This window comes from Cydia pomonella, chromosome 20 (genome assembly GCF_033807575.1).
Source record: "Cydia pomonella isolate Wapato2018A chromosome 20, ilCydPomo1, whole genome shotgun sequence".
NCBI classification, from domain to species: Eukaryota; Metazoa; Arthropoda; class Insecta; order Lepidoptera; family Tortricidae; genus Cydia; species Cydia pomonella.
The window spans coordinates 16,489,529-16,512,984 of record NC_084722.1 but is presented as its reverse complement, the minus strand read 5'-3'; the positions used below and the strand labels follow the sequence as shown (position 1 = coordinate 16,512,984).

At 38.9% G+C, this 23,456-nt stretch overlaps 1 protein-coding gene across 1 annotated transcript; it reads right to left on the bottom strand.

Moving 5' to 3' along the window:
* Positions 1-954: 954 nt before the first annotated feature.
* On the bottom strand, positions 955-23,320 carry LOC133528780 (cuticle protein 16.8-like). Its single transcript, XM_061866246.1, has 4 exons — positions 23,172-23,320; positions 4,633-4,831; positions 3,203-3,403; positions 955-2,140 (listed from the first exon to the last, which is right to left on the bottom strand). Exons 2-4 carry the CDS (start codon positions 4,829-4,831, stop codon positions 1,983-1,985), a joined length of 558 nt encoding a protein of 185 aa, XP_061722230.1. The 5' UTR covers positions 23,172-23,320; the 3' UTR covers positions 955-1,982.
* Positions 23,321-23,456: the final 136 nt, after the last annotated feature.

Genomic DNA, 23,456 nt, shown 5'->3' with positions numbered 1-23,456 from the left:
AAGTTGCACTTTATCCAGAAGAGTGGAAAAGTAATTTGATGCAAATTTTGTCTTCTTTACTCATTTTGGCTGGTGGATTGAACTTTTCAGTCGATGAATTTCAATAGTAAAATATTTGATAGCGTTCATTTGGATTTGAATTGTAACATTTTACAGTTAGTATTTTCCACGCGTTGGTGCGGTGAAAACTTTTGTTTCAATGTTTGTATAACCCTCGCAACGCTTGCTCTATAATTTTGTATTGCTCTGTGGTGGCAGCATGGTTCCATTTTTATTATTTGTCATTATGCCCGTCACTTTCGCGCTTATACACTAGTTAGAACGTGACAGGCATGGTGATAAATGATAAACGACCGACCATCTTAGCCCCACTGGTATCAATGAGTAGTTAAACAACAACTTTACCTCTTGTAAAACAAATAACTATAATTGAGGGAAACTTTTACCTAGCAGTTAGACACAACAGGCTTTAAGTCACTTAAAAAAAAAACAAGATTGTAATAGGGAATATTACGCAAAACTCTGTATAGAGGGCGCCACTAGCACAAATAGTAAACAAACCTTGATGCATCAATATCATTTTTGTTCATAACGAATAATCTGTGAAAACTTGTCAAAGAACTGTTTACGGGGTATATATAAGTTCCTTTATGGGTTACGGTTTGTGCTAGTGCTGCACTCTGGCGGCGAACATTGTAGTACTTATTCTAATTACAAGTTTCTCGATATTCGACAAACGCCAAAGTGACAAACGACAACGCCAATAGAAAATCAGATAACTGTAGTAACAAAGGTTACTTTTCGTTCCCATCCGTCATTTCTATGTATATAAGTATATATTTATCTATAAACGTATATATATCGTCGCCTAGCACTCATAATATAAGCTTTGCTTAGTTTGGGGCTAAGTGGATCTGTGTAAGATTGTCCTCAATTTATTTTTTATCGTTTGAATTTTTCGTTTGGCGTTCGTCGATAAATGATTGTCCTCTCGGCTACGGCTCCAGATACTTTTGTAAAGATATTCTAACCATCATACCTATACTTTTTATTCATCAATATCATCGAGAAATGTATTTTCTGAAGGGTTTTGTATGGTTTCCATAGAGAAATAAGCCCATTTGAAAAGACACTCCTCCATTAATCTCTTACAAGTACTACCACTGCTTCTAGAGCGGGAGACAGCTATGTTCTTAAGAGTGTAATATAAGTAGATATACAGCTACCACCTTACTCTATTAGATGCGTCCTGCTTTTGTTAAGCAATATCTAGAATATAACTGGTTCCTTATTGTATGAGTCGAAATAAATACGATGAGGACTACGTCAAACATGGTGTAGAAGCCCCCGATGGCAACGGAGGATCTTGGAGGGCAATCCATCAGAGAGCGATGGGCTGCCGTTTGGTTGTCGCTTTGGACAGTGGTCGATGGTAATTCCATCCATGATTCTTTCCGCAAGGCGTAAGCCAGAAACTCCCATTATCATCTGTATTTATGTCAAAAAGTTACCCCTTAAAGCATTCTGGCTATAGTTTATAGTTGTTGTTGTTGTATTGTTGTTGTGAGAACGTTATCAATTTACTATGGGAAATATTCTCGAGCGAGAAGGTTCACAAGATCGGTAGAACTCTAAGGGCCAGTTGCACCAACGATATTTAGCGGCCTGATCAACGTCAGACAGCAGTGAGGTATGAAACTTACCATACAATAAAATTTAGCGAACGCTTTAACGGTGACAGACGGTTTGGTGCAACCGACACTAATTCTGGCAAGAGGGTGGGCATTTAAAGATTGCTTTTTCTGTAGTTGCTTGAAATTTTTGAGGAGCTGCTAATCGATGGCCGTAGCCAGAGAAGTCAAGCTGTTGGGGAGCAATATTGAGGATCCGTTGGATGAGTTGGTGTTTCTTGGAAGAGGCCCATGTTTGAGCGATCGGTTGAGATGATAGGTGCTTAAACTGCTTAATATAGCTATCCCTCTCTAATGTCCTAGTTCTTGTAGCTCTTCCTCTTTCTGAAGCGCTTCCCGTTCGGCGGCGATCCGCGCGTGCTGCTCGGCGATCACTCGGAACAGCTCGGCGTGCTTCACCGTGGCGGCGGCCACGGCGGCCGACTGGCGGGGGGACGCCGAGGCGGCCACTGGACGAGAGATATAAAAGGTTAAGTGGTTGGGAATTGGAAGTAAAATTTGGTGAAAAGCTCAACCATTTATTGTACAGTCAGCGTCAAATACTTCGTAGCCATAGTATTCGTAGCGTGTAGTAGTAGTAGTAGTTCGTAGCGTAGTATTTGACGCTGACTGTAATAGAGGATAGCTAGGGTTGAATTGGAAACGGAAGAAGAAACATGCTTGGAAACCTGTTATGACACAACAAATGTATAAAAGAAGGAGATTTGAAGCAAAGAGTAGGAAGGAGAGACCAAGAACAGCGTACAGGAATCAGGTGTGAGAGGAGAGAGGTGAAGGAAAAAATCATCGCCGTGTCGTATCAGGTTGTCAAGGGAAGGCAGAGGACCGACATACATGGAAATTGCACCACCGACAAGAGTATAACTCTTAAATATGTAATGATGGCATTGAATTGAACCAGATTCTGATCTCAAAAGGATTAGAATGCCATGCGTAACATTCAGAGTCAGTGCTCGAACTTTTCGCTATTAATAGGAAAGGGAAGCAACGCATTTGTCAGCTTTGGATGGGCCTCTGTTTACGTATAAGAATATACTTACCATTATGCAGGCCACAAAATTCGTAGATGTATTTCCCTGACGATAAAATGACGATTTCCTGCCGATGCCGTAGCTTTAGACTTAATTTCTACTAAACAGTTAGAAATTATGTGTGAAATGGTGTTATAATGACCATGAATCTGGCAATCGATGTAGTTAGGTACAGAAAGCAGCATCAACTTTGATTGAAACAACTTCCCAATATCCTCACTTACAGGCAGGGTGAGGGTATGCAGCATGCTCCTTAGCGATCTTCACATAGAGCTACCTGCGTAGCCAACATGCCAATCGTTAACGCACCGTAGCATAGCGTAGTCATCTCTCTCTATCACTCTTCCTACTAGTGCGACAGTAACAGTTGCGTTTCGCTTGCTACGGAACGTAGATTGAGCGTTGGCTACGCAGGCTAGTAATGGCGATCCTTTGCTTTGTGCGCTCAGGATTGAGTGACACCTGTAGAGGTGTACTTACCAGCAGGATGTGGATATGTGGCATGCTCCTCAGCTATCTTCGCATACAGCTGGTAGTGGCGGTTCTTAGCGTTAGCTACGGAGGCTGAGTCCGTAGGCAGATCTGGTGGAGCGTCGTTCAGGATAGGGTGGAAGCCCTCCTTGTCGGCCACGTAGTCTACTTTGCGGACCTTATTGCGGGGGTCTACGTAGGAGAAGGTTCCTGGAATGAGGAGGAAATATGATTACTATTAGGCATTAGTATATTTTAGAGGTATAGAAAACACAAAGAGTAGAGCGAGAGAGAGAGAGAGAGAGAGAGAGAGAGAGAGAGAGATTCTTAAGAGTTCTTGACTTTATTCCGCACTTTATCCATTTGGCGGTTTCGGGGGAACCTGCCGAATCCTAACACCAGTAGGGCTAACATGGTCGGCTCTTTATCATTTGTCACCATGCCTGTCACGTTCTAAAGAGTAAGTAAGCGTGAAAGTGACTGGCATAGTGACAAGTGATAAAAATGGAACCAAGCTGCCACCGCAGAATACCTAAGTGATGCAATAATAAAATTGGTGTGTCGACAATATAGTTTTTAGTTTTTAAGAGTATTATTATATACTTTAGCTGGTAAAGTAGGTATCTATTTCTTCTTCCTCGCGTTGTCCCGGCATGTTTGCCACGGCTCATGAGAGCCTGGGGTCCGCTTGACAACTAATCCCCAGAATTGGCGTCGGCACTAGTTTTTACGAAAGCAACTGCCATCTGACCTTCCAACCCAGAGGGTAAACTTGGCCTTATTGGGATTAGTCCGGTTTCCTCACGATGTTTTCTTTCTCGGAAAAGCGACTGGTAAATATCTAATGATATTTAGTAAGTTCCTAATAGAAACTCATTGGTACAAGCCGGGGTTTGAACCCGTGACCTCTGGATTGAAAGTCGCACGCTCTAACCGCTAGGCCATCAGCGCTTTAGCTGGTAATGTATGTTGCCTGAAAATAAATTATATTTGAATTGATTTTACCATCTAATCCATTCATAAATCTAAACGCTATGAACTCCCGTCGCAATCACCAGGGTTTCTAAGAAAATAGCGTCACAATAAATTTATTTTTGCTCGAAACTTTGCTTGGATAGTCCATTAATGGACTATCCAACAATATTAATGGACTTACAGGTTTGCCTATCTTTAAGGAAATTAAATATTTTCTTTTATGCCGTTTAGTACAGTTTTGATGTCTACCGTTCTCCAATTCTTCCTCAATTGCTCAAAGGTTAACTGGAAGAGATCCCTGAAAGGGATAAGTTCGCCTTTGTACAAATGATGTATGTTCTGTCCTGTTTTATGTTTTTTTCTATACAATAAAGTGTTTTACTCCTACTACTACAATGGCCAGGCCAAGGTAGAAAAGGTAGACTACTACAACAAAGCTTAAACCTTTTAAAGCTGAATCCTACCTCTAACAACGCCACTGCCATCACTAACTTCAGCGTGGTGCCTGTCCGTGTGTCCCGGGTACCTGCCAGCAGTGTACGCGAAGGCATACGGCCTGTGTGGTGGGGGTTCGGTGCTCGGTTCATGTTCTTGCTCATGCAAGTGTGACACATCGCCGCTGCACAGCGCCAGGGTCACCAGGAACAGCAGAGGGTACAGCATCTGAAATTGACATGATAGATAGTCAGTTTCTATAGGATATAGAAGGCAAACGAGTAGAGGAAGCGCCTGATGATAAGCATCACTGCCGCTTATTACGGGCAACTGAAACACCAGAGGGTTGCAAGTGCATTGCCGGCATTTAAGATGGGTGTACGCTCTTTTCTTGAAGGTGTGAAGGTCATATCGATCCGTCAATACCGCGGTTGACAGCTTATTCCAGTTTAGCTGTTTAGTTTATAATCTTCCACGCGTTAAACGAATAGAATAACGTTAAAAACCAAAACCTCCAGCTAGTATGTCTAGTATACACCGCGCCCAAGATATAGCGGCTTGGAAGAGCATTAGTGAAGTGTCCACAGTTATCACGACCCTTAAAGATGAAGATACAATAAAGAAGATAAGACAGAGATTCTTTCACGTACTTGTCGCGAACGTATTGCGAACCAGCTAATATTTGCCAACGTCATGGAGTAGATGGCGTTAGTAGTCACGTTTAAGTAACCGCTTCTAGGTTATTGGGATTTTTTGAGGGAAGTTGAGAGGGTAGATGAGAACGACAGTAGGAAAAAGGAGGTTGTGTGCGAACAAATCGACGCGGCAGTGATATTTGCTTTTAGATCAAGTCAAGAACGTTCTTATGGTGTTATTAGAATAATGATGTGTCTCTGGTATATTGTGACCAACGTTATCAGTACTCAGAGTGAACAGTGATCCAGTGAGGCTAATATGAACTTAAGGTAAACTTTGTGTGAGGAATGGGGTCGCTATAAGGGGAGGTTTGGAGGCGACTATTAAGCTCAAGAAACCAGGTGGATAATCATGTGATACTCATGTTATATGTAGGTAATAAAGTCGGACACCAGCACAACTCATATCGTCATCTCACTAACATCCAGGCCTCATAGGTATGTAGTACATTTACATATCGCTTTCCAGTATCCGTAAAAGCATTAGCTCATTCGATAGGTTAATAAGTATGGTGAGCTTGACGACAGTACTGCAAGGATGGCCGATAAAGTTATCTAAGTAGTATTGATTAACTACGACGGAAATTTCACCATACCATGCGAAAAATATCAAAATCGAAATGGTAAAAAAATGGTGGAGGTAAATGGTGGTCAAACAGGATATTTCGTCTTAGTACATTACGATACAAGTGCGAAAAATAGGAAATTCGAAACGAGTGGCGATAAATTAAAACACGACCGAAGGGAGTGTTTTAAATCGACACGAGTTGCGAATTACCTATTCGCACATGTATCGTACAACGTTTTACAGTACATATGGCCCTTTAAATGTTCGACACAGTAACGTAATATGCTACTTCTCGCACTAGTGCTATAAAGTAGCCCCATATGTACTGTAAAGTAAGTTTTCTCTATCGTGCTGACAATAACGATAACCGAGTCCACCATAACCGAGGTAGATAACAGTTTGCTAATGGGTTACATTGTTTCTTTATGTTAATATCATTGTGTTGATAAACATCAACGGTGGTTAGTGCATCCAGGTACCTCGTACAATCATCAAACGTTTACGTACGTATATTTACTACTACAATTAGATATTATCCTCGAGTAGGAACACAATTTGCTTATCGTTTACCTCACAAGCGAGCTTGCCAAGTATGTCAACCGTTACCTGATCCTATCTACTCTATTAACTGTCAATTTTATACCTTATATCAAGGATATAAGGTTCACCGATGGTCATCAGAGAGTGCTATTGCGAGTATAGTCAGCTTTAAAGGAACGAGAGAATATGCGTCAAAACTTAGATATTTTTGACGATAACTTAAGCCTTTATAAGGCAAAGGGAATATACTTCCCACATGATTTTGAACTTTATTTCAAAGTGAAAGGGTTCAATTTTAATTTCAGACACGCTTATGCCTTGGCCATAGTTATTTCAAGTTTGCAATTATATCGGAGGCAAAGGGAATATATTTCCCACCTGATTTTGAACTTTATTTCAAAGTGAAAAGGTTAAATTTTAATTTCAGACACGCTTATGCCTTGGCCATAGTTATTCCAAGTTTGCAATTATATCGGAGGCAAAGGGAATATATTTCCCATCTGATTTTGAACTTTAATTCAAAGTGAAAGGGTTCATATTTCCATAATTTCTGACTTCAGGCTTATGCCTACCTTTTTGCAGCGGGCCACATTCGCTGCAAAAATTGGCTATGTCAGTCACATGAGAGCATATCAACAAACGCTCTCAGTGGTAGAACGCAGTTTCTGTGGCCGAAAACGGCTAGGAGATGATGATACAGGGTTAACAAAAAGATATCTTAGGTAAGTCGCTTGAAACGCAAACTGTAGAGAGAAATCTCTATTTCGAAAAAAAACCCCCGATGGTACATACTTTTGGAGGGTCATTTCATCCGCTACTATTGTTTCTGACTGTACATACGAGGTTACACACCATGGCTACTCATAATGAATTATCGTGCCATCTATTACGTGATTTGATCACATCGTTGATTATGACGGTTGAATAAATGTGAAATCGTGAGGGAAAACCTCATCTCATAGTTTTACATATCGATAAACTTACATACGCACTAAAGAAAGAGCCTACGTAAGGACCTAATATTGCATTAAATCGTGCACAACGTAGACCATTTTAAATTAGACAAAATCCGCAAAAACTCGTTTAAATCCAGTAAAACATTGTTAAAAATCACTTCTGCCGAAATAACCTTAGATATTTAATGTATCCTTAAGCCATCAAATGGAAATGCCATTTGGATCAGTTGAGAACTGGTTCGGTGTCATTGCCTCCAAATTCCTGCGTTTGGATATTTCGAGAAATTTAAAGGTCATTTTGTATTAAAATAAGTTTTATACTTTATCCTTAAGCTGGTGTATTTGAACCAGAACATTTTTTTCCCAATTTTGAAAAGGAAGCAACCTTCTCGCGACCTTTTGCATGGTTACATCACCTAAACACAAACTAGATTCATCACAACACCAATTTTATACGACTGTTGTATAGTTCCATTTATAATTATAATCATGTACATTATTTGAAATAGTCTAAGGCTGTCCAACTTTAAAAAATTTTCTTTATATGTTATTGATTCTCGTTCATTAATTTAAGCGCTATAAGCTAGAGTGTCTTCTATTGTAAATTATTTCAAAACTGCCTCACTCAGAGGACTTAATTACTCTTTTTCAAATATTTTAAGTACCTAGTAAAAACTAACAATTACTCATAATTCATTATCTTCTTATCCTAGATATCCCATTATCCCATTATTTGGGGTCGGCGCTCCTATTAATTCTACTCCACGGCCGTCTCTTCGCGATCAGCTCTAGGCTGTAGTGGCGGCGCGTCACAAACATTCGTAGGGAACCCGGAGCTAATTTTGCTTTCGAGTCGAATCGAGTCCTTTGAACGATCCGCCACTGCTAGGCTGGTATTTTTGAATTAAGTCTCTAAAAATGGTCTTCCTCACGTCGTCAGCGGTGGATATATTAAAATCATTCTATGTCATGTGGTCAGGTCTCTTCTTCTTCTTTGGTCCCTCATTACTGAGGATCGTGACCACTTGGTTTTGCAGCTCCTATGATTTGTCTCCATCGGTCTCGATCTCCCGTAGCCCTCACCGCTTGATGGAGTTTGCCTGAGGTGGCCTTCTTAACTTGGTCGGACCATCTATTTGGTGGGGGGCCCTGCGGTATTTCGCCTTCCACTTTTCCGAGCACGAAAAGTCAGGTACTCGGATCGTAATTGGACCATTATAATGTCTTTAAATAAATAGATTAGAAATGTTGCCGTTTAAATGACATAAATAAGTTTTAAGACTGAATATTGTCTGTAACGTCAAGCTCTAGGTTAATTAAGTTTTATTGCATATAACCATTAATTTATTGCTTAGCAAATTATCAGCCAGTAAAGCCTCGTATAATGAGGATGCCGATGTTATTAGACATGCAAAGTGACCTCATCTTCTGCGCGTTTAAATGATGCCTCGATCTCTACCGGTTTAGTGAACAACAATCTTGATTCATCATCAACAAGCTACGGCTTTTGTTATACTTAGTGGATTCTTGTTTAAAATTTTAAATATTGTATGAAAAATTAAGAGAGATTCACATTAAGCCCGGATCCCCTTAACTTCGATGCTAAAATAACTGTACCCGCAAAGTCGGGTATTAGCGGCAGAACGTTCCCGCGAGCCTAAATAGAAGTCAATCAGCTTTGGACAATTTTAAGAGAAACATGTAATTTTATCCTATAAATTCTGAGATAAAAATAAACTAAATTCGTTTTCATACGGATAATATTAATCTCCACCACCAGCCGGGAGGAGGTAATTTGGAGGAAGTTTATTGTTCATACTTAGTTATTTATTTATTTTAAACTTTATTTCACAATAAAAATAAGTACAAATGGCGGACTTAATGCCTTAAGGCATTCTCTACTAGTCAACCATAGGGCAAAACAGAAATTCTCGAATGTGGTTGCAGTGAGAAAAATAATTCAAAAGAAATGACAACTATAAAAGTAATTTTGAAAACCGATTTACAATTTTATAATATTAATTTATTTTATTAGTTTTAGGTTTTGTTTTGTTATATCATATATATCAGTTTAAATTTACTTTAATATTATTGTAGTTTGATTAATTTTATGTGTTTTTAGGGTTCCGTAGCCAAATGGCAAAAAACGGAACCCTTATAGATTCGTCATATCCGTCTGTCTGTCCGATTATGTCACAGCCACTTTTTTTATAAATAAATATCTCCATCATGACATACTAGATAATTATATTACTGAAAACAAAGTAACTCTTCTGAGTTAGGATCGCAATCAATAGATGGCTATTGTTTATTTATTATGTGGCATTCCGTGTCTTTGAAGCTTAGCTCCAAAATCCCTCCTTAAACAAAGAACCACTTTTGATACGGAACCCATTATCCGGAATACATTGCATAAGGGTCGATATAATGGGTACTAATATTTATTGAAAAAAAAACCACAGAAGCCTCTCGCAGTGGCGCCGGCGCAGGCCGATTGACCTTGTACAGTGTCGTTATGGTTATTTTGTAGATCCAGTTCATTTCTACACAAGACAGTGACATGTGCTTGAATTATCAAGGCCAATTAATGGCCGAATGATTGTATCGTTATAAAAACCGGCACGTAAAGTGAGTATTAAATGTCTGTTTTATTCGTGTTATTAAAGATTAGTTTTGACAAATCTGCGCGTCACCGTGGATGACACGTCCGACCTACAGCTGAGACGGAGTTTAACAACATTTCTATTTTTTTTTTTTTTTTTTTTTTTTATGGTAGAGGAGGCAAACGAGCAGACGGATCACCTGATGGTAAGCGATTACCGCCGCCCATGGACACCTGCAACACCAGAGGGGTTGTAAGTGCGTTGCCGGCCTTTGAGATGGGAGTACGCTCTTTTCTTGAAGGTTTGAAGGTCGTATCGGTCCGGAAATACCGCAGGCGACAGTTCATCCCACAGTTTAGCTGTGCGAGGCAGAAAGTTCCTGGAAAAACGCACAGTTGAGGACTGCCAACCATCTACGTGGTGAGGATGGAAATGTTGTCGCGTAGGGCGATGGCGAAAAGAAGCGGCAGGGATTAATCCAAACAATTCCTCGGAGCACTCCCCGTTGTACATGCGATAGAAAATGCAGAGCGAGGCCACATCTCTACGCAGCGCCAAGGAGTCAAGCCGATCCGAAATACACTGGCAGTCGACAATTCGAGTATTTTTGAGTTTCTTCGATTGGACCTCGTAAAATGTGAGGGATGGCATGCGCACCAATCGTCTTACTAAACAGGATGCCGAAGACCGTGCGAAATGGAGGAGAAAAAGGCGAATAGCGAACTCTGGGCGCTGAAGCAGTAGCTCAGGATGGAATCAGAAAGGTAGACAAAAGAAAAAATCTTTACAGTACATATGGTGCTACTTTCCCGCACGCATGCGGGAATGAGCACTTTTCGTGCATGTGTCGTAACTCTAAAGAGTACTGTAAAACGTTGTACGATACACGTGCTAATAGATATTCCTATTTTCTGCACTTGTATCGTAAATAACTATTATCTGCCTCTTCATCGCTGAAATGTGCAGGAGCGTAAAAGGCCTTCAGAAGAAACGCTGATGGTGTCAGAGATCCTAGTGCCAATGGTGTCTTGGGTCGATGTGTTTTGCTTTTCAATATATTCGTTTCTATGTCGACTTTTGTGACAATAAAATAAACCAAAGGAGCGTTTTTGCTAAGAAATAGGAAATCTTTATCTTTCTATATCTCGAAAGGGTTAAGAGTAATGGGAATAGTCCAGCACGGAGCCACAACGGAACCCCAGTTCACTCTCATGTTTTACACGAAACCGTTCGTTCACCTGCGCACACGTCGCCTTGACCCGCGAAGTGTAACACTCACTTTTCGCGACAATGCGTCGGTAATGCGGCCCGAAGGTTGCCGAATTAACAGGTGTATTTTCTAGTTTCCAATAGGTTGCACATATTACATGAAATAACAGACTCGACAGACAGTAGTGCTTGAAGCAATACATTAAAATGTAGCAAATTGTAACAGTTTTTGCGACAATGTTTCGGTAATATAATCAACATTCTCTAATAAGTTAACAAAATAGTAGATTGTTAAACAAGGGATGAAATGGTGCCTTTCAATATAGTTAAACACTTTAATTTTCATTTCGAAAGAGGAAAGTAAAATACATATGTATCAGAAAAAACATAACCAAGTATAAACTTACATAGATACATAGTACAGTCGCCATCAGATATATCTGAGCGGCCGACGTGCTCACAAATATCTGAACAAGCCTCTATTGTCAAGGCGTTAGAGTCGTGTTCAGATATTTTGAGTACCTCGGCCGCTCCGATATATTTGACGACGACTGTACTTCTTAAGAGAATTTTCAATTACCAATCTAGGTAAAAGTATCGTTATTTATGGAATGGGGAGTTAAATTTAATATCAGAATGGAAATGGTCCAACAAATCCGTTTGAAACCAATTGCTTATCGTATAAGAATAAAAAATAATCATAATAATTTAATTGGTAATAAATAATTACATGTCAATATTTCACATTTCAATAAAAAAAAAAACACACTTGAAATGTAAAATGCTCTAATGCAAAAACGTATCACTTTCTGCATACTCTATAGAACAACAATGACCTACTTTCAGATCAGGAGAAATGAAACGATAACTAAATGTAGAACAATTATTTAGACTGCAACGTTGCTGCAGCGTTGTTGGTGGGGCGTTGCGTCAACGGTAGATAGCCCTCCTCCAATTGAGGGGGATTTAAATCTTCTCGGGTCAGAGGTGTAGGGTTAGAGCCGGTGTAGCTTTATTCGACGTTCATAAGCGCATTGTAATATGCCTACTTGAATAATAAACTATCTTTATCTTTATAGGAGATGTTACTGTCATTTTCCCTGATAAAAAACGCATTTAACCGATTTGCAATACCGAAATGATTCCAGAAAAGCTCCGTCAACAAAATTCTTATTAAGTGACCCATTGGACGTTCTAATTCTAACCACGGCAGCAATGCGGAAATGACAGCAATGTGCAACGCGATTTATCAAGGAAATCGACAGTGAATGTGACATTCAGATATCAACTACAACTGCATTACTGTTGCAATATTACGTTGTTGTCGCCGCTATATCACCGCTATATAGCCGATGGACAATCGTGAATCTTCTGTCTTGTACTAGATTTTCTTTCTTACATTTGTTTGCCTTTTCTAGTCTGTATCATTTATCTAGTTTGTATAAATAACGTCTATTATAAATGTCACAGTGTATTACTTCGCTATAATGATATTTTTTTTAAATCAATAAAATAAATAAATATCTGTCCATTTTCTAGATAAAATGAGTGACATGTGCCGCCGCATTACTGACGCAAGGATATTGACAGATACAGCGGCAGCACCAATGCTGCAGCTGCAGTTGACATCCAAATTAGGAATATTCGCATTCGTATATACGAATTCGCATCATTTTAAACATTCGCATCCAAATTCGCATTCGCATTAAATAAAGCGAACGTTTTGCGAATGCGAATGTGCGCAGGTCGTGTACTGTCTCGATGACTCGCGTATGGGCAGTGCGCGAAAACAGTTTTCAAGTAATGCATTTTGACTAATAAACAGCATTTTTCGACACTTTATAACGTCCAAACAATCTATGCACATACTTATTTATACTGTACGCATGATAGGTAGTTATTATCATGTAAAAACAAAAGTGAATACATTATCATCCAACACAGCCCAACGCAAGTAATATGTTTGTAATATTACACCATTGAACACGGCAGGGGGGCGTGAACCAGCATAATGTATTAATCACAGCAAAGTGGGCGAGCCCACTATCACCCAAAACATGACACATAACATGCCCTCGAGTATAGGATGTAGGATGTCATCCTCGGGGAAATATAAACAACAAAACCTTGTTTTTATATTCCAGACAAAGGTTTTTTGTGATATAGGTGGCAAACGAGCAGAAGAATCGCTTGATGGTAAGCAATGACGTCGCCCATGGACACATGCAATATCATTGCAAGTATGTTTGTCTTTTCTTGATGGTTTGAAGGTCGTATCGGTCCGGAAGTTATTTCCACAGTTCAGCTATGCTAGGCAGGAAGTTTCAGAAGAAAAGCACAGTTGAAGTCTGCCAACCATCTAAAGGGCATCTGATTACCAGTTCGCCGGACGATATCGGCCTGTCAGTTATTCGCAATAGCTGACAATCTCGAATAACTGACAGGCCGATATCGTCCGGCGAACTGGTAATCAGTGGTTCCCTTTAGTGACGAAGAAGTAAATGTAGTTGGCGTAGAGCGATGGCGGAAAGAAGTGTCACGAACATAACAGAATGATCGTAACAAAAGTTTTCACACTAAAACTTATTCATAGCTATTTATAAACAAAATATGTGGTTGATATTCGTATAAAAAAATACTGTATTGGGAGTAAATCAGTACCCCTAGTGTAAATATTTTCGACAGCGAAACGTGACGTACGCGTTTGGCGCGCTGTTCAAAAACCCATACAAAATGAGACTTAACGCAAACGCGTACGTCACGTTTCGAAATCGAATTTATTTACACTAGGGGTACTGTTATTAATTCCTGTACATATATACAGTGTTCGACTGCGCAGAAACACCTTTTATGAGCAATGAATATTTAATGGCTTCAGGCAAACGTTATATAACGTTAGACCCAGCACTTCATTAGATTAGGTTGATCAATATTTTATGCTAAATCTTTGCGTAGAAGATTTACATACTAAACTTAGCTACTATTTTAGAGAGCTTTATTCTAGATAGTTGTATCTTTTTTATAACGTTTTGCTCATCTTATATATGAATGAAATACTCGGCAGTGATGAAAACAGAATAGTCAGAAACAAGACAAGAAAAGAATTCTGAAGTTTCTTGGTAAAATTTAAGAACGTCGCCGAACCTATAACCACAAAATAAAAAATAAACAGAAGGTCCATTCCCGCCGTTCTTGAAAATACATACCTAAACTTGCCCGACTCACTAGGGTTGATTCTGTATTAATTTCGAATTTTAAAAAGGAGGAGGTAATATAAGTTTACAGACATACATACATCCATCGTATCATGTTTACATTCCTTAGAGACTGCATTTTGACGTACATGACAGTAGGTACCTACGTGGCGGCGGGGACGTCAAGTGAGCAACGCGCGCACAGCCCGACTAAGCTCTGCCCGAGAGTGCCCGAGAACGCCTGTAAATGTAATGTGTGTGCGTATGCGTAAATGTCACGTCTGTGTGCGTGCGGTGAAAATGGCACTTTGTAAGTTTGTACTGAGCGGACTCTCTGCTCCGGCGCGCGCCGCCGCTATTTATTTTGTGGCAGTAGTGATGTTGCAACAGTAATGCAGCTGCAGTTTAAGTTGCCACCGGAAAGTCTTTAGTCGGAGGCCACACTCACGCTATTTCTACTTCAAAATGGGTAGCAATTTAGATTGCTGTTAGCAGCAAATGGTGTAAATTTGGCATTTGCGGTATCTCGGCCTTCGGGCGCCCTCTGTGACCCCGACCTTTTGCGAAGCACGACTATCCAAGCGGACTGCAGATTCACCGTGAAACAAGAATATTACATACATCGAACTCAACAAACTTAACTAACAAAGACCTTTTTTCAACTCTTAGGGCGTCCACGGACCGGGGAGGGAGTTCACGAAAAATACTGGTGCGGACGCGTGCAACGGATTTTACCTGCAATGTCACCCGCGTACGTGCACCCGAATCAACTAGCGGACGCCCTTATTAATATGGCAATGGCTTCATAAAAACGTATAGTCAGTCCAAACTCCAAACAGTCCAAACTTAACTTCGCATCGATTTGGCAAGCGACAGAGTTCTTTTGAAAACATTGTCTATAGTCTATAATAATTTTTCATGTTTTTTTAGTATGAATAACATCAAAAAAGGTAGAAAAATTAAAGAATGTACTTGACTACAATAAACAACTACATACCATAATATATTGCCATAGAGATTGCCTCTCTCGTATTACTGCATGACCTTGCTTACGCATCTGCAAATGTTTTTTTCCCTCCTCGCGTTGTCCCGGGTCCGCTTGACAACTAGTCCCAAGATTTGGAGTAGACACTAGTTTTTACGAAAGCGCTTGCCATCTATTATATTGTCATAATTATTTGTCACAGTCAATAAGGCCTAGTTTACCCTCTGGGTTGAAAGGACAGATGGCAGTCGCTTTCGTAAAAACTTGCATACGCCAATTCTAGAGATTAGTTGCCAAGCGGACCCTAAGCCCCAGTGTTGTCACATACATATTTGGCGAAATGGTAGAACAGGGTGCAAAAATAGGTAGAAATGGGTAGAGTTTAAAATGAAAAATAGGTAGATCTACCACTCAATAGAAGTACATTTTTATGATTAAAAATGTGTATAAAATATATTGAATTATTTATAAGTTTTTGATATTATGGATTTCCATTGTTTGTAGGTAATAAACCTGCTTGTATAATCTGTTTCTTTGGCAAGCTTTCGTTAAATCGAATTGAAATTCGGTAGAAATTAAGTAATGTTCCGTCACATGTATTGAGAATTGCTTACAATTGTACCATTTTGAAAAACAGGTAGATTTCAGGCCGAGGGAGGTAGATTGGTAGAACGCAGGCAAAATAGGTAGATCTACCGAAAAGTTGATAGATGTTGACAACACTGCTAAGCCCCATAAGCAAAAAATGCCGCGGGACAACGCGAGGAAGATGATAGTATTTGTCGCAAGTAACAATTCTCTTATTGCAACAATAGTATTAGAGCAGAATGTTAGGTCTTATGTTTATTTGCCACTAACTTCAGTAAATGAAAGGCAAAGAATTAGCAATAATTTTGTAAGTAGTATTGTAGCTTGTATGTGTAACATCACTTCTTTCATTACCGACGTTATGTGCGCAATCGAAATATTTTCACACATGAATAGGCGCTAAATGTTAGTTACATAGAAAGGAAAACTGTAGCATACTGTAACATATAAACACGATAAAATGCGCTTGCAATTGTAACTGATATGAGGCTTATTAAATATAGTACCTGGGCGACCGAGCTTTGCTCGGTTATAACTATTTATTGTAAATTGTAATATGGTGGTGTATAGGTGATAATCTTAACTACATTTTTTTACTAAATTAAACTTGTCTAAAACAATAAAACTTAAAAAAAAATATATAAACTTGAACATATAAAAACAAAAGTTAGTCATCGGGCGAGATTCGAACCCGTAACACTCGTTTAGCAGTCCGCGTCTTAAAGTCTTAACCCGCTGGACCAGACGGACAGTGGCCGGTAACACGAAATTAGCGACCATATTCTGCGTCGAATGAAAAACGTATGAAAACTCGAAAACACGCGGACGGACAGTGGCCGGTAACACGAAATTAGCGACCATATTCTGCGTCGAATGAAAAACGTATGAAAACTCGAAAACACGCGTTTTCCCAAACATAAGACTAATCTAGATCGATTGTATACCCCCAAAAACCCCCATATACCAAATTTCAGCGAAATCGTTAGAGCCGTTTCCGAGATCCCGGAAATATATATATATATATATATATATATGTATAACGAAACATGTCGAGCTATCTTTGACTTGAAATACATGAGTGACCCGTTTTAACATGACGTCTGTCAGGCGTATTTGGATTTTAATAATTAGATCTGGATCATATATGGATCTGATCTGTCAGTGTCAAAAGTGATATTTATTTAACCAAAAATATCACGTTTTACATAGTGTAAATTTGATCGACATCATAACGTGACGAACGCGTTTGCGTTAAGTCTAATTTTGTATAGGATTTTGAGTTTCCAAAACGTCCCGCTTGGCGCGCTCTTTCTAAATCCAATACAAAATGAGACTAAACGCAAACGCGTACGTCACGTTTCGAAATCGAATTTAATTACACTAGGGGTACTGAACTCCTAGCAAAAAATGTTATATGACTTTTTGTAAAATTCGACAAAAAAAAATTGTTTTTTTTTCTCTTTTTTGAACACTCCTGTACATAAAACGTAATTTTTATTGATAAACACATAATCTAAAATTAACTAAAAAGTTTTTATTTTATTTGGGAGTAGCCTCCCGAATACATTTTTTTAATTTTTCGATGTCAATCAATAGGTATGTCCAGACTAGACCTCAAAGTGGCAATACCGCAGTCAAAAATGTGTTTTGTACCGACTTATGGCGAAAGAATGATTTCGAAAAACATTTAATTATCTCTGAAACTAGGCCTAATCCAGATAATTTTATATGACATTTTAGTTTCTAAATATTACCAGGAATGCTTAGTTAAAATGTCTCGCAATGCTCACGGGCACCTTGCATAACATAAATAACAGATGAACTTTTTGATTGCGGCAGTAATGTGGTAGAGTCGGTAAAATAAGTCGGTAGCGATTTTGGCAGCCTAGACAGTGCGAGTGATATTTTATACGTCAACGTTCTGTGAAATTATGACGTTTACTAAACACTTGCACAGGCTGCAGTGTTATTATATTATTGGGGCGTTGCGGGCCTTTGAGTGCCACGTCGACCAAGCAGTGATCTATTGTGACGGCCATTTAAAGTTCATTACTGATGCCCGTTGAATCCAGGAAACTCCAGATTCTTTGTGCCGCAATGTTCTGTATCTCATAGGGATGCAATACGTGCCACCCTAAGTACCTACGTACTTCTTTTTGATATTAGTGATCCACAGGAACACAGAATGTGCATTGCAGTCTCCTCTGACTCCTCGCAGTACCTGCATGTCGCATCTTGTTTCTTTCCAATTTGAAACGTTTGTTCAACTTAGAGCAGTCAATATTCTAGTCACCGCGCAGGTTTTGTATCTTTTGAGTCATATAGAAGCTCCTTAGCAGTTTTACTGTTTAAACCACAGAGGCCAGGTAACGTGTGGTTGTCAACTCCAGCTGCGGCACTGAACGTCACCCAGGGTATTAAGGAAGAACGACGCCGCCGCAACAGTAATGCAGCTGCAGTTCACATTCGAACATCACCTATCTGCCGCGGTTTGCATTCCGAAGCTCTGCATCAGCAACTCTGTTGCAGTCGCCATTCAAGTGTAACATTAAAGCGATATATCACTTAACTGGACTGACGCCTTAAGAGGGGGCCACCGCAAAGTTGTAGTTTTTGTATTTAATTTTTACACGTTTCAATCAAGAGCAGACTTAAGACAAAGTTGCCTTGATAGAAAAAAAAACTGAAAACACAATGACATATATCTAAGGACGGACCTTACGGGCACTAAGAATGGTGCTAGTACAGCGGTGTCATTTACTAATTCGAGTCAATCGTGCAGTCCAACTCAGTTGCGACCAAACTCGCGCGTGATGCGAACTCATCAACCAATCGCGTTGTGGCGTTAAACTGCACGATTGACTCGAATTCATGTGCGTGACACCGCTGTACTGGCCCCATTATTATTGCCCGTAAGGCCCGTCCTTAGATATATGTCAATGCGAAAACATGACTAATTTTCATTTATTTACAATTGTATATCATTACCCGGCATACTATAGCAAATAGCTTTAATATAAACTACCTAGCCAAGGAATTTGACAAGCAACATTTTATACAGATGTATACTTTCAGAATTATTAAAGTAAAACGTTACAACACGCGCGAACTCCAAATTATCTGTCTGTCTTAAATTTCGCGCTGGCTTTATACCCCCTCTTAAGTAATACATCACTTAACTTGACTGACGCTTTAAAAACGAAATTATAGATTAATGCGATAAACATCACAATGATGCGGATACGTTGGAGCGATTGCAACACAGATGTTATCGCAGTTGGGCAACGTCACGCTCCGACTGCCTGGCGTCTAGAACATTCCAGGATTTACTCACATATCTGTGTCCAATAAGCATACGGCCTACCAACCAAGTAACAGTAGCCTATGGATGCTTCTAGCTCGTGTTAGTATTACGTATGCGATCCACCACCAAAACACCAGCAACCCCCAACACTTTGCTTTCGAACATTATTTGAATTTGAAATCGGAAATCTATCGCTGGATACCCTGTATAACTAGGTACGTGTCGAAAGAGTTGTTGTGTTCGAGTCAATCGGGCCGATTGACTTGTAGTTATCGATATTTTTAAGATCTTTAAAATATCGATGACTACGACATGTCAAAATTGACGTTTATTTCGATTCCGCTGTGATCCCAATAAGATCTATCTACGATATTTCTAACGTCAAAGTGACATTGGTTGCCCGAATCGAGCTGCTTCTGTCAATTATACGACATACAAACGATATCTAAATGAGAACTTATCTAAACCAGAACTTATCGTTATCGTATCTCATTCTTCGAATTGGGCCGTTGAGCTTAATTCCTTTACTGCGGCGGTATCATGGTCGCAGTTTTATCACTTGTCATGTCATGCGTCACTTTCGCACTTAAATATTTGTTAGAACGTGACAGGCATGATAAAAAAAAATCGGCCAAGTGCGAGTCGGACTCGCACAGGAAGGGTTCCGCACCATTATCTATAAAAACGGTCACCCATCCAATTACTGACCCCGCCCGACGTTGCTTAACTTCGGTGATTGGATGGGAACCTCGAGATTGGAAATAAATATTTATTTTATTCTGTTTTTAGTATTTGTTGTTATAGCGGCAACAGAAATAAATATTCTGTAGAAATTTCAACTGGCTAACTATCACAGTTCATGAGATACAGCCTGGCGACAGACGGACAGCGAAGTCTCAGTAATAGGGTCCCGTTTGATCCTTTGGGTACGGAACCCTAAAAACGACTATCTTAGCCCTACTGACGTCAGATATTTTCGCTAATTGTGTTGTGTTCGTTGTGCCACTAGTAGAGGGCATTTATTAGTAGGAACGCCACCATCGCGTTTTGTTTTGGCCGTCAAATAGACCATTCTTACACATTTCTTCTTTCCTTCTTCAGACGAGATATTTTCCTAACATGTGTTTGAAGAAAATTACGAAGCTAAGCTAAAATGGTCGTTAAAATATGTAGAATATTTGGCAACCACCTACTATCGAGCATCTCGAAACCCGCTAGGTCGCGACCTTTAAAGTAACTACATAAAGGTCATGTCCAATCTCATAATCTGCCTACGATTAGATCTTGAAAATACAATTCGACTTCCTGTACTAACTGCAATCAGTTTTTTCTCCAAACAAATAAATAAGGACACAAATAACTCAATCCCACAGTAAGCTCAAAAAAGTAGGTTCTTAAACGACGATATACATAACACAAATACTTCGAAAACATTCGTGACTCAAGAACAAATATTTGTGCGCATCACACAAATATAATGCCTTTTAAATAAATAGGAACCGGTCGTTGATTCGATGGAAATAATTAAGACATTGTTTGTTTCGTATTTCATCTTAAGAAGAATTAAATGTTATACCATGAAACAACAATTTCAACACTTGTACTACACCAACAAGTAACAAGTGTATAGGTTTTAATAACAGGTTATGAACTGTATTAGTTTGGGTTAGATCTATCAAACAGATCTAATACATAACTAATCCAGATCTAATTAATAACCTGTTATTGAAATCAAAATACATCTTTATGTCCCAAAGTATTAAAGCTACCGGCGACCTAAAATCATTCAGAGGAGTTTCAATTTGAGGACTGCGTCGAAAATTCAAAAGAAGCACAAAACAGTAGCGTTTCGTGGTATAGACCAGTAATATATGATCACGCGCCATATTGCGGAATTTCATTGGAACTAAATTTTTCATACTAAACTGAACTGTCACCCTATACATGAGAATAACAGCGCCCTCTTGACAATGATCACATATTTCTGGTCGGGCTTTAAATAGAGATATTATTTTTTCCCAAAACGTGAACAATGCAACAGAAAAAAAATAGAAACTACCGAATTTCATAAAAAGGTAATTAGGATAAAATGTCAAAGCTGACAGGATGAGCTTCCTTGAGTTTGAAAATCAAATTTCGACTTTCGAATTGAAAGAAAATAAGTTCATACTGGGGACTACCAATGTTACCATCAGGTAAAGCTTGACCAGTAATATATGATCACGCGCCATATTGCGGAATTTTACTGGAACTAAATTTTGCATACTAGACAGTCCCTTACTTTGTTCAAGCCTTTGTTAACCGCTTAATCTTACTTAATTCAGAATCCTAAACGTGTAACCACGTTTAGTAAGAGTCTGTACCCCTAGTGTAAATAAATTCGATTTCGAAACGTGACGTACGCGTTTGCGTTTAGTCTCATTTTGTATTGGATTTAGAAAGAGCGCGCCAAGCGGGACGTTTTGGAAACTCAAAATCCTATACAAAATTAGACTTAACGCAAACGCGTTCGTCACGTTACGATGTCCATTAAATTTACACTAGGGGTACTGATTGCACTAACTATAGTAAACACCGCTATAATGGAACAGGCACCAGTAACGGGATGGTCTAGACAAATCCTGTAAAACACTTGTTTTAAATAATTATTTGTGTTGTAAATACTTATTTACCATCAGTTTTTAATCGCTGGCAACATTTTACCAAAAACAAGAGACCAAGAACTGCTTAAATTTAATTTTTCATTGATATTTGTTAGTTTGAAAATGAATGGCGCCATACATCCCATGGCTGGAGCAAAAACACAGTTTTAATTGGTTAATAATATTGAAACCAATTGCAGTAGCTTTCAATAAATACATAGAAAATATAAAGGACTAATTGGACATTCAACTTTTAAAGCAAAAAGCGATCGAAATTTTACAGGTGTCGGTGAAATATCAAAAATACTCCATATTTCTCTTAAATGACACATGATTGGAGCCGTTAACATAGGAACATTGTTTTAGGATCCTAGTTAGTTTGACGACCGGTCTGGCCTAGTGGGTAGTGACCCTGCCTATGAAGCCGATGGTCCCGGGTTCAAATCCTGGTAAGGGCATTTATTCGTGTGATGAGCATGGATATTTGTTCCTGAGTCATGGGTGTTTTCTATGTATTTAAGTATTTATAATTATTTATATATTATATATATCGTTGCCTAAGTACCCTCAACACAAGCCTTATTGAGCTTACTGTGGGACTTAGTCAATTTGTGTAATAATGTCCTATAATAGTTATTTATTTTATTTATTTAGTTAGGGTTCCAGTTAGGACGACTGATTTGAGTAAGGTATGTGAAGCGTTTTAGACGGAATCTATTGCCCAAAAGTTATTTTTCAATTGCATGTATCCAATAGGTCCTCGAATCGATGTACAGCCGCCATCAGATAAATCGGAGCGGCCAAGGTGGTCAAAAATATCTGAACACGCCTCTATTATCAAGGCGTTAGAGTGCGTGTTCAGATATTTATGAGCAACTTGGCCGCTCCGATATATCTGATGGCGACTGTACGTATTACAATTTTGAATTTGTATCATTTATATTTCATTAAACATCACCATAAATAAATAAATACTTAATACAAGTAAATTACCAATCTCTATCGGCCATTTATCAAAGATGTTTGATTTTAATAAACAATTAAAAAACAATCTGTAAAAGATATGAGATAAAACAAAACTGAAATAACGAAACCAAATATTAGTCATCCTAAACAAGTCCAAACAATTGTCTAATTATGTACAAAAGCTCTTAAAACTTTCCAATATTGAGACTTAGGTAAGCCTTTTCTAAAAATGGCAACCATATTAACAAATTTAAATTTACATACATATTAGAACATATAATCTAGCGCTAAAGGTCATAAAGTTACGAAAACACTCACCTTTGTATTTGTATTCACACACGAGGGTCACAGGCGCGCACAACTCACTGACTGAGTGAACTGCGGAGTGAAGGTGAATGAACGATTCGACGTTCACTCTCGATCTCGATCTCATTCACTTTCAACCACAGATGCTGTAACGTGTCTGACTATCTATGGGTTACTCGTACGTGAATGTCTATGAGCACGGGAATCTATTATAATATTAATGTTATTATTTTAGAGATAAAGTGCGAAAACTATTGCTATAGGTACTTACATAAATATTAATTAAATTATTTGATA